General features: G+C 29.0%; 1 protein-coding gene across 1 annotated transcript; it reads left to right on the top strand.

Annotated features, from left to right (window-relative positions):
- Window positions 1-3,687: 3,687 nt before the first annotated feature.
- Window positions 3,688-6,296, top strand: LOC114191182 (uncharacterized). Its single transcript, XM_085667384.1, has 11 exons — window positions 3,688-3,828; window positions 3,906-4,173; window positions 4,280-4,370; window positions 4,480-4,607; window positions 4,695-4,776; window positions 5,106-5,227; window positions 5,342-5,427; window positions 5,547-5,690; window positions 5,811-5,870; window positions 5,982-6,041; window positions 6,126-6,296. The coding sequence occupies exons 1-11, from the start codon at window positions 3,688-3,690 to the stop codon at window positions 6,294-6,296; spliced, it is 1,353 nt and encodes a 450-aa protein (XP_085523510.1).
- The last annotated feature ends 6,680 nt before the right edge of the window (window positions 6,297-12,976 follow it).

The following is a 12,976-nucleotide window of genomic DNA, read 5'->3' on the forward strand; positions in this document are numbered from 1 at the left end:
CAAACACTAACTAGTTATATGGCAAACTCAGTTAGTTATATTGAACAACATGTTTTCCACAGTCGTGTCGAAATTGTATTGGAACTCCTTTGGTGCAGGGCAAAATGCACACTTTCCCTATCCAAACATGACATTATATTGGGTCTACTAAGGTTTCGTTGGCAGACAATTACAAATTAAGTGGTAGACGCATGAGTAATTTTTTGACAAAAACTTTCCCACTTCGCTCGTGAATTCATTTTGAAATGAATTCCACCATCGCAACAACTGCACATTTATTTTCGTTATTTAAATGCGTAATTGGGTCTATGCATGGTGTGGGCTGGAAATAAATCACTGGATTTTGTTTTGTCTTATCACTTTGTGTCATGCTCATAATCTTCAAAAATAAGTTGCTCAAAAAAAGTTTTACTGCAATTTCATGAACCACCGTGGGGAAGAAAGGCTTTCGCGCAGGTGGGATTGAAGAATTTCGATCTGCACCGAGAATGGGGTTTTGGTATAGCACCAGAGTCTTGAATTAGGCGTGAGAGCTTTTGTTGATTTCGTGAATGAGAACCACTATGCAGTGCAACCAAACCAATTCAAATGTTGTCCTTCACATTTCTCTCTCACACGTGCAGTGCAATATTTTTTGAGTTAAAAAATTCAATTAATTAAAGCCACGTTAGTTTGTCAAAAGTTTGTCATATTTACTTTGTTAAACAATCATTTTCCTAATACAAATTGGGTAAATAAGAACAAAATATTAGGTGAGATATCATGAAAACGATGTAATTAAAAATACGGTGATTGATTTATAATTATCGAAAACAATAGTACATTGATAGTTCAGTTTAACCGATGTAATATCTTACAAATTCTCTACTCCTCATTCTCCTTCGCACCTAGATCTCTTCTCCTAGTACATTGTTTCACCTCCATTGTTTGGGAAACCCATTCCATTAGAATCACCAAACAATCGGACATTTTCTCCCTAGCTCTCTCACCACCACTTTCATTGCAAGCAAGAAGAATGCTCCCTACACTGCCATTGAGAAGCCTCAATCTCGCCGACACTAGTTTCGTTTATATTCTCTCTCCTCCAGCTAGTTTCACCATCACGACCCTCCACACCATGTCGCCGCTGTTGTTTTGTGAAGGATGTGCCGCCCTAACGTAGTCGTCGCTACTTGGCATTGAACCTTAGCTGCCACCCCTGTTTGGTCTTGAGTTGTGGTGAGCTTCATACCTCGATGAAACGCTTTACCTGCATTGCTGGTATCTAAGCTGCAACATTCTCTAACGGTTAGTTATTGTTAATAATGTTTTTTAAATTTTAAATTTTGAATTATTTAGAATAAAAGTTAAACCTTTTTTATACTTTTGGATTATATTTTGTTGTGTTTTTATATTGGTTGTTATTACATGCTCCAAGGGTGTTTGATCCTAAGCAATATCTTTATAAATTATTATTTTAAGTGTTATTTTATTAACACATAGTTGTAACGTGTCTTAGTTCCTTGTTAAATATTTAGTCTATTAACACATAAAGTTCTTGTGTAGTAATGGATCAAAGTTGGATGCATGCTAGATGAATCAGTGACATGTATGAGAATGACATTGAAAAGTTACTATAATTTACTCACCTAAATGAAAGACCAGTGAATGGAAAATATCATTGCCTATATGTTAATTGTTTGTACAGGAGACAAATTCCAATTGAGTACACAATTCTTCCAGAGTTGACAATTCTTAATTAAGGAATTTGGAGTAGAAAAATAGCCTTTACTTTAAATCCAAGAGATCCTTTTATGTGACTTTGTCCTTTCTCTAGCAATTCTTTTTTGACATACAAAAGTGGTAGGCATTCTAAAACACATAATAAAAATTTATGTGTTTTCATGGGATACAGGTTAGCTCACTTCTATGTACTTATTGTTTAGAACTTTTGTGTCATATAAGAGGTAAAATAAGACTACAAAATGTTGTATTATTTGTTAGATGAAATACTTGTGTCTTACATTATTTGTTCTTGGGATTAACCATAGTCTTTTAGACAAAACATGATCATGTTTTTACACTAATATATTTTCAACATTTCATTAAGATGTGATTAAATATGATTTTTTATTTAAATATTAAAAAAATGTGAACTTTTAAATGTTTATTTTTTCCTCAAAAATAAAACAGAAAGGTATACAAAATAACAAATACAATATTTTTTAAATTTTCTATTAGGCTTGACAAGGATTAACCTCTGTGTTACATATTTATAGTCATAATGAAAAATCAAAAAATACGTAGTTTTAGTAATTAATTAATTTGTTTTAGTAAAGCCATAAGGAGTGTCCTCGTTCCTACGTATTTATATTCACAATAAAAAATCATGAATCACAGTTTAGTTTTGACTGAAAAACTATTTGAAAATATTTTTTTATTAAATCTGAGAAAGACTGATTTTGCTCCTACATATTTCTATTTATAATAAAAAATTCGAAATCGTGTTGCTCTTAGATGAAAAGTTCCATGAGTATTGATATTTTTAAGTTTGAAACTTCTATAATTTTTTTAGTACTTTTGTGTTGTTGAAAAATAGGTATTGAATAATTAAATGACGTGTAGGATGATTTGAGTAGTCAAACCATTATTTGGGATATCAGATTGATGTATGCATATAGACATCTACTATAATTATTAGAAAACAAACTGGTAGGGATATTACCCAAATAACCCTATCTATATTTGCGACAACTGTCTATTTTCCTGGTTTATGAGACTTTTCCTCTGCCGCGACGAATTTCAACTTTTTCTCTTCATGCAATGGCGAGAATACTGTGTATGAAATGACATCTTTCATTTCAGACTGCTTTTTGATTTAAGAACCTTCTAGGTAGTAGTTGGAGTTTCATTTCTCTTTGTCTTCCATTCCGCTCATCTGAACCTTGATTGCTTTATTTTGCTCTTCTTTTGCTGGGTTTCTGAAGGTATTTTTTTGAATCTTCAGTTCATTCTTTCTTTTTTGTTTTGCATTAGGTTTTCTTCTTTAACCCTTTCTGTTGCATTTTGTTCTGATCATTCATAGATTTTGGTTTTAAGGTCCCATTTTTTTACTTCTTCAGGTGATTCTTTCTTTCCATTACCTGTTATAGCAGTTGTTTCTTTTATTTTTTTTATTTGTTGTTTCCTAATGTTACAGGTATGCTTCTTTCTTCGTTTGTTGTTCTGTTTGCATTTGTTCTTTCTTTTTGTCTACATCTTTGAAATGGGTTTTTGGTTGGTTTTATTTTTTTATATTGTGGTTTTCTGTTTGTTTTTACTGGCCTTTGACGTATTTTTTGAGTTCTTCAGCTTATTCATCGTTTTTGTTTTGCATTAGCTTTCATCTTTAATCATTCCTAGTGCAATTTTTATTTTTTTGTTCCGATCATTTATATGTTTTGGTGTAAAGGTCCTTTGTTTTACTTCTTCATGTGATTCTTTCTTCCATTTTGCATTATCATTTTGTTTATGTATTGTATGAAATGTTTTTTCGTTGGTTCTTTTTTTTTTCTTTGCCCTAATGTTTCGGTTATGGTGTTTGTTCATTTGTTGCTTTGTTTCCATTTATGTTTTCGAAAGATGAGTTTATTTATGTTCTTTTTTTAATATTGTGGTGTTTGTTATTGTACCGTTTTGAAGTACGTTTGTTCCCTTAGGTAGGTTGTAATGGCGAAGAAGTTTGATATGATCAAGGATATTGACGGTAAGAGGGAGACTCTAAAGCTGGGTGTTAGAGTAGTTGATCAATGGTATGTTAATAACAGTGATTCCAGTGTGCACTTTGAGATGATCTTAATTGATCAAAAGGTACATATTTAATATTCCTTCCATTATTTTTTTTAAGGTGTTAAATTTGTATTTTTTTTTCTGTTACATTTTCTTAGGGGGACAAGATACATTGTATAGTTAAGAAGGAAGAATTTGATGTGTGGGATGGCAAGTTGTTGGAGGGTCAAACATATATAATGCATAATTTCAAAATATTGAAGAATGATGGACAATATAGGGTTTGTGAACACCCTTTTAAACTACTTTTTATTGGAGCCACCTCTGTTAGGGCCCAACCTATTGCAAATATTCCGAAGAAGGTGTATGAATTTCAAAGTATATTGGAAGTAGTAGCTGGTAATTTCTGTGCAGATTTGTTGATTGGTATGTCACACATTCAGTGAATCTTTTTATTTCACTGAATAATTTGTTATTATTATTTCTTTTTATTATTATTTCACTGAATAATTTTTATTGTTATTATTTTTAGATTTGATTGATTGGGTTGATAATGTTAAAAGTAAGTCGCAGTCTAAGAATGTTGAATCCAAGAATGTCATGTTTTCTTTGATGGATCTCAGGTAATGTAAAACAATTGTATTTCTTTTGCATTTGAAATATATTCGTGTATATTGATATTTATATTTTTATTGATTATTTTAATTTGGTTTTGAATTTTGTGATTTTCAGCGGTGGTGTAGTTTGTTGTACATTATGGGATGATTATTGTAGGAAGTTTCTGGAAAGGTATTATGAGAAACCAGATTCCGAAAAGCTTGTGCTTATTCTTACTCAACTCAAAGTTAAACCTGCGACAGGTACTTAATTTTCATTTTACTTATTTTATATTATTAGTAATAATAATACTTATTATTTCTGTTGAACGGGATAATGGCCGGTTTCAGTATCTAATACGTGGAATGGTACAAAGTTAATCATGGATGAGGATGTTCCAGAGATTATTAAATTCAAAGCACAATTAAAGGAGTAAGTTATAGAAATTTCGATTTGTATACGTTGTAATAGAATAATAATTATTTAATTATGTGTTATTTATATGATCAATTTGATTCTTACTGTTTTCTTGAATTGACTGTCAGAATATCTCCTGATGAATTGATGATGACCTAGTGTGGGAGTCAACTTACTCAATCTTCCCAATATAGTGATGCTGATAGATTTGTGTATAAATGTTTAGTGAAAGGTTTGTCTAAAATTCTGTGCATAAAAAAGGTATATTTAAGGTTATTTATTATCTAAATTTGATTTCTTATTTTGTTAAATTTATTGTAATTGAGAATTGTTGTTTAATGCAGGAAATTATCTGTGCAACTGTCGGAACCACAATTAAGTTCAATTTGGATAATGATGGCTGGTTATACCTTCTTTGCAATCATTGCAATAAAAGGACTTATGAAACAGGATCTTTCAAATGCACGTATTGTGAAATGGAAAATGTCATGCCTATTTTCAAGTATGTAAATATTTATCTTTGTCATTTAATATCTCTTCATATTGTTTTGTGTTGTTATAATTTTGGAATGTTATTTAGGTATAGGTTACAACTACAAGTCTGTGATGATTCATGTAATTTTGCCAACTTCGTTGTGTGGGATCAAGAGTGTAGAAACATTATTGGTATATCAGCCGCAAATTTACAAAATAAATGGTTGAGGTAATCGTTTGCACATAAATTATTTTATTTAATTTTTCATTCCAAAGTAATGAAAATTATTTTTGTTTTTATTGCTAACTAGGTAGGTGAAGATGATCCAAAGTGCTTCCCTGATGATTTGGATGTAATGTTAGGTTGTACTTTCGCATTTAAAGTGCGAACCCAACCAAGAACTAGATGTGCTTCTGTGATAAAAATTACTGACGTTCCAGATGTAGTGAATCATGTAAAATGTATGATACAACGGTAGAAGTAATAACTTAATTGATATTGTGGTTGTTTAATATGTTTTTGTTAAATTCAATGAATTTAACTTTTGTTTTTTTTGTCATTTTATTTTTAATAGATTGTTGAGTGCGGTGGTAAAAGCAGGACTGATATTGAAGGTGATAGTTCTATTGACATTGTAAGTATTTTTTGTCAACTTCTTCGTTGAATTAGTTGTATTGGCATTGTAACTTCTATTGGCATTCAGTTTTAAAAATTCATTTATTTGTTCATGTTGTTGTTTTGTTAGACTGTTGAATTATACGACAAAGTTGTATGTAATTTAGCAGCAGACCATGAAAATGACATAGTAAGTATCATATAATTTGAGCTTTCATAATCTGGTAATTATTATTAATATACAAATGTTAACATCCTTTAAATTTTTCTACAGATGAGTTTAAGCGCAACAACAGATAATGAACCTAAAAATGATGTATTGAAAACCCCAGCTAAGAAAATTATCGCAACTAATATGGACTGTTGTGATTCCTCCCAAGACATTGATTCTGGCCAACTATCATCCACCAAGAGCATCAAAACTATTAAGAAAGAGAAGAATTAAGCTTTTTGTTGTTCGTCTTTTTTGAATCATTTTGTTTTGTATTGTTATGCCTTCGAACTTTAATGGCATATTAAATACATTTGACTATGGTCATGCTGGATAACCTTTTCGACTGTTTAATTTTGGATAGGAAGGTTACTAAACTTTTGTTGTAAATATTTTCGATGCTTTAATATTTACAAAACTTTGTTTATCTAGAAATGTTAATTGGTATCTAAGTCGTGGTTGTGATTAATATTTACAAAACGTTGTTGATCTTAGAATATGAATTGAATATGCTAAAACGTATATTATTTGAGCAATTAAATCCAATTTCAGATATATTTAATGCTTAAATTGTGTAAATTTATCAATAGTTTAAAGAATTAACAGAATAAAAAAAAATAAATTGAATATTGTAGTCCAACGTATAAAAGTTGATCAAAGTCGTTTTATTTATATAGTTGTAATACATTATAGATTTACTCAATGGTTTCTTACAATCGAATATGAACATTAAATCAAAACATGAAGTTATAATCGATACATTTTCATGATAAAATAATTCATGATATTAAGCATAATATAAGAAATATGCCACTACAAATAGTAGTCCAACTATGAACAAACTTTTCGAGATTCACGACATTAACCATAATATAAGAAATATTCCATTGCAACTGCAAGTAGTAGTCCAACTATGAACAAAGGTTTCAAGTTTAAAAACATAACATAAAGTATTTAATGTCAACAAAACAGTCGAACCAAAATAGAAACCAGTAAAGACAAAGTGCATTTTTAAACTTTTACAACATTAATAGTTGTTGAACGTTGTTTATTGACCACAAAGCGAATAACATCTCCAGCTTTGAATTCATTTTCCCAACAGAAGTACTTCCATCCACAAGTTAAATAACATTCTAATGATCTTCTTTTGGTCCATCTTACGGTACATTTCAACGACCAACCAGAGAAGTTTCGAAGGTAATGGTTTTTCTTGTTCCTCACCAATGCAACCGAAGCAAACTGGACATCCAAATACTGAAACAATAAAGTATATTACCATCAGAAAATATTGTAGGGAATATTCAAGATTTTAAGTTAGATAAATATACATACCAAGGAAGAACATTTAACATCGTACTCAGTTAAAGTTTTCTCCATTGAGTAGTAAAACGGATTTTCATCATCATTCTCTACATTTCCAGCATCATCATTGACCGTTGGGGGTTGACTGTAAATTATTTCAGCCCCTGTGAAAGTAAATATTCTAAACTGCAATTTGTAATCCCCCAAATAATTAAGATACATGACATGATCCGTATGTATTGATAATAGGATTTGATTTCTGGAATTCCATTGTTAACATAGATCCTTCCGGAGTATGATCCCTAAAAATTGACTTCGTTATTCTTCCCCAATGGGTCAATCATATCTACTTTCATATATGTGTCTATGTTGTTGGACTTAAATGTTTGTCCCCAAAACTGAGAAAAACCATCGTGAAGTATAATGTATTCCTATTTTGAAGAATTCAAAAGATATCACCACATATATGAACAAGAATATGATTTAAAATTAAAAAAAAAATTAACAGTTTCACTAGCAAATATACAGAGAAACACGTGAAGAACTTAACTGATTTGTGTGGTTTCGGAAAGGGAATGGATTTCTTTGGAATAGGGTACTCTATCTCATTCCAGTCTAAATAAAAAATTCTTAACTCAAAGAAGTTGTCTCCTAAATAACGGATGGTTAACAATGACATCTTTCCTATTTTATATAAGCTTACTACTTCAAATAAGCCAGAAAATTTTCTTTCACGCAGATTTGATTCATCCATTTGTATTGCTAACACATTTCCTTCAGGATCAATAAAGTTGAAGTTTTTAAGACGAATCTCCCTTTCCCAATAATAAAAGAAAGCCAGTTCAAAACCTATGTAATTCTGCAAACAGAGCAAAATTGATGAAATTTCAAATAAAAATGAAAGGCCATATGATATTGCAATAACAACATATCCATTTTATTTTCTATATGAATCATCTGTTGCTTAAAAAATATGGTAATAACAAAATACAATCAACAAATAAAATGAACAGGAAATAGGAAGCGGATACAATCAACAGGAAACAAATAATCCAAAACATGTTCCTATCAAAAAGTAATAGATAAAGGAATTCTCATACATAGTAAGAAAAAATCATATGATTTCACATAATATTTGAACGAAATAGCATTATCCACATTGATAAATTCCTTTTCAAAAAAATGAAGACTTTATCCGATCAATATCTGGATTCGTTCAGATTTTGAACCAAAACATATGAATCAATTGTAAAGAAATTACATGATAAAAGAACTCTACCTTATCAGGGTTCAGGATGGACATCCAAAACGGGTGGAAGTTCCTCAAGCAATTTCTAGAAGATGAAGCCATTTGAGTGGTAACTAGAATAGGGATTCCTTTGGATGGTAAACAATTGAAGAAGTTGTAATGTTAACGACAATATACACAGGCATATATATATATATATATATATATATATATATATATATATATATATATATATATATATATATATATATATATTTAACTATTGGAAACTACCCTTTTTAGTTAATTTTTAGGAAAAAAACTTTATTTCTTTGGAATTTGAAAAGGCTGCAAATTGAACTTGAAATATAAATTCTGACGCTTAAAAGTGACAGTCATTAAATGCATGGCAAAAAATCACATAATTTTTCATAATTACTTTGGCTGTACTTATTGACTTTAAACCATACAACACTCATTCTTCTCACAAGCTTTTATTAATTTGACAAGACAATTTACCATATCTATGATTTAATAAAATGAGAAAAGAATTTTACTTTTGCGCCATTGCAATCTTTGTAGCAGATGAAGTTTGTTCATCCATATATAACCAGAAAAAAATAAATCTTTCAATGAAAGGGCATATTCATGGCAAATTGCAATTCAAAACAAAGCTGCAACATCTACTATAAACACGGAGGTTATTTAAATGGGTTAATGCTACTTCTTCATTCATTTATCATTTTATTGAGATAGATTAACTAATTATGTCATGCATTTAATTTTTTTGTTACAGGTACATCTACTAGATAAAAATTCTCTAATATATGACTGATAATGTCATCCTACAATTCTTCTGCAAATGCAAGAGCCAAAAGAAAAATGGTTCTGAAACAGAAGAATATGAGCAACAAAAAAGGGGAACAATGTTCGAACATAACCACAAACCAGTCTAAAAGAAGAATGTTTACCCCGCTTTGTGATGTCACAAGTCATTTTGTGAATGAAGATATCAGAATAAACAATGCTTTACCAGTACATGATACAGATAATGATTCAAATTGATGAGTGCGTATTTTTGCCCTCATTTAGTGTTTAATTCTGGGTATTTAAATGAATTTGTGTGTTTAAAGTCCTAATATATAAGCTCTTGCATGTGCATGAATGACCTCAATATTGAAATTTTCATCTATAGGCAACAAATTTTCCCTTAACCATTTTAGTTTGATCATAGAACCCACAATGGATTCCCCCTTAACTAGTTTTATACCTAATAAGGTATCACACATCTTGTCCCAATGCAACATAGTTGGACCGATTATCGGGGGTCCATCGACACAAAGCCCCAAATGGAGTGACACATCTTGCAAGGTTATGGTGCATTCTCTAGTCGATAAATGAAAATTGTGTGTTTCAGACCTCCACCTTTCTACCAAGCAAATTACTAAACCATGATCAATCTTTAAATGTTTAAATTTAGCCACACCACCAAACACTGCATCCTCTATTACTAGAAGAATAGTTGGATGTGGTTCAGGCATGAAGTGACAGTAAGATGACACAATGCTCCCTTCCACGTCCTAAACAACGAAGTAACATATGTCATAATATAAAAACTTATGTATGTTAATAGTAAATGAAGTTCACATACAATAGAAGCAATGTATGCAGCCTAGTGCTCTTGTTGTCTCCATAGCAACATTTTGTTTAACTCTTTGAAGTTTTGTCTCCATAGCAACAATTGAAAACAACAACATTAAACCTTTATAGACAATGCAAGAGTTAAGTAGGGACATGTTAGCCGTTGGATTACTAATGGGAATCTGACAACTTGTAATTTGGGCAGTAATTCATGTGCAAACACCTTTACATAGTTCATCTTAGCTGTAATAATAAATAAAGTTATTTGCACAACATGATGGTGACTAAAGTTTGTATGATGGTGACTAAACCAAGCTGACACTTTTTCAGAAGTTAGACCCAAACAAAAAAAATATTCGTGTATACATTAAACTCAATTTTGTCGTATTTCCCCATTAAAAATAATTGGATAAGTTTCGGATCCAAAAAAAAATTATTTGTGTGTAGATAAAGTGACTACAAAACAAGTATTTAGTAGTTAAAAAGGTCAAAAATTTAACTCAAGAACAAGACTTTTTTAATTTTATTTGTCGTCTTATTCATGTGATAAAAATAATATGACAATTAAATTATGTAGTATTTCATGCAATTAAAACAACGGAATAAGTTTCAGATACAAAAAAAATTATTCGTGTGTAGATAAAGTGACCATAAAACATGTACTTAGTAGTTAAAAAGGCAGAAAAAATAAATCAAGAACAAAACTTTGTCAATTTTATTTGTTGTCTTATTCATGTGATAAAAATAATGTGACCATTTAATTCCATAGTATTTCGTGCAATAAAAACAATGGCATAAGTTTTGGATACAACAATAATTATTCGTGTTTAGATAAAGTGACAAAGACGCAGGTACTTAGTAGTTAAAAATGCCAAAAATTTATTTGTTGTCTTATTCATGTGATAAAAATAATGTGACTATTCAATTCTGTAGTATTTCATACAATAAAAAAAAGGCATAAGTTTCGGATACAAATTTTTTTTATTCGTGTGTAGATAAAGTGACCACAAAGCAGGTACTTAGTAGTTAAAAAGGCCAAAAATTTAACTCAAGGACAAGATTTTTTCAATTTTATTTGTTGTCTTATTCAAGTGATAAAAATAATGTGATCATTCAATTTTATAGTATTTCATGAAATAAAAACAATGGCATAAGTTTCGGATACAAAAAGACTTATTCATGTGTGGATAAAGTGACCACAAAACAGGTCCTTATTTGTTAAAAAGGCCGAAAATTTAACTCAAGGACAAGATTTTTTCAATTTTATTTGTCGTCCTATTCATTTGATAAAGATAAGGCTTAAATATACATTTGGTTCCTATTTTCGTTTTGTGTTCAATTAGGTCCTCATTTTCGTTAAATTCTGGTCAATTTGGTTATTTTCACTACTGGTGTTTAAATAATTAAAGTTTCTTAACAGTACATGCCACGTGTCAGCTCTTGATTTTTTTGATTTTATATATATATATATATATATATATATATATATATATATATATATATATATATATATATATATTTTTTTTTTTTTTTTTTTAATTTTTAATTTTTTTTTATTTCAAAAATTTTGTTCATGTGTCAAGTCACAATTGTGCCACTTATCAACGCTAGTGTCACGTGTCAGTTTGTGGTAGTATTATTTTTTTTGTTCAATTTAGTCCATATATTCGTTATGTTCAATTTAGTCCCAATTTTGTTAAAATAAATCAATTTTGTTCCTTTCAAATTGACACTAAATTTAATATCTTTTATACAAATTATATTAATATTTTTTCTAAAATTTACATTTGAATTTATTATTTTTTAAATTCAATTATAAATTATTAAATTTAATTATAGATTGAATAAAATTCTTATATTAATTGGTAAATAGAATATAATTATTTAAAATATTATAAGAATATAGTTATTATTTTTTTTCCTAATATTTATATTCTAAAATACTTTTAAAATTGATAAATAAAAATATTTTAAATATTCAAAATACTTTAGAAAAGTAAACTAATATTTGTAAAATTAACATTTAAATATAAAATATTTAAGATTTTAATATCTAAAATGCAATAAAAATATTAAATATTTTAAATTTAAATATGAATTTTACAAATATTAATATATATTTTTAAAGTTTTAATAATTATATTTTAATAATATTTTAATAATTATATTCTATTTAACACTTGTATCTAAGAATTATATTCAATTTATAATTAAATATTATAATTTATAATTGAATTTAAATAATAATAATAATAATAATAATAATAATGTCAATTTTAAAAATTAAATGCTTCTATTTTCACAAAAATAACAAATATCAAGACTAAATTGAACAAAAAGAAATAATACAACCACAAACTGACACGTGTCACTAACATTGACACGTGGTATAATTGTGACTTGATATGTGGACAACTTTTTTGGAATTAAAATTTTAAAAAATAAAAAAAAAAACTAGGAACTAACATGTGGCATGTACTGTTCAAAAACATTAATTATTTAAACACCGTTGGTGAAAATGACCAAATTGACCACAATTTGACAAAAATGAAGACCTAATTGAACACAGAACGAAAATAGGGACCAAATTGAATAAAAACAACAAAAATAGGGATCAAATGTAGATTTAAGCCTAAACATAATGTGACCATTCAATTTTGTATTATTTCATGCAATAAAAACAATGGCATAAGTTTTGGATAAAAAAAAACTATTCGTGTGTAGATAAAATGACCAGAAAACA

This window comes from Vigna unguiculata, chromosome 10 (assembly GCF_037176805.1).
Source record: "Vigna unguiculata cultivar grain cowpea cultivar isolate G323 ecotype 2 chromosome 10, ASM3717680v1, whole genome shotgun sequence".
NCBI classification, from domain to species: domain Eukaryota; kingdom Viridiplantae; phylum Streptophyta; class Magnoliopsida; order Fabales; family Fabaceae; genus Vigna; species Vigna unguiculata.

Bases quoted from the DNA above. Each gene is read 5' to 3' on its own strand.
- LOC114191182 (XM_085667384.1), top strand. From the start codon at position 3,688: ATGGCGAAGAAGTTTGATATGATCAAGGATATTGACGGTAAGAGGGAG. The intron at 4,608-4,694 runs GTACTTAATTTT...GGCCGGTTTCAG, and splicing joins CAAAGTTAAACCTGCGACAG to TATCTAATACGTGGAATGGT. The intron at 5,691-5,810 runs GTAAAATGTATG...TATTTTTAATAG, and splicing joins TTCCAGATGTAGTGAATCAT to ATTGTTGAGTGCGGTGGTAA.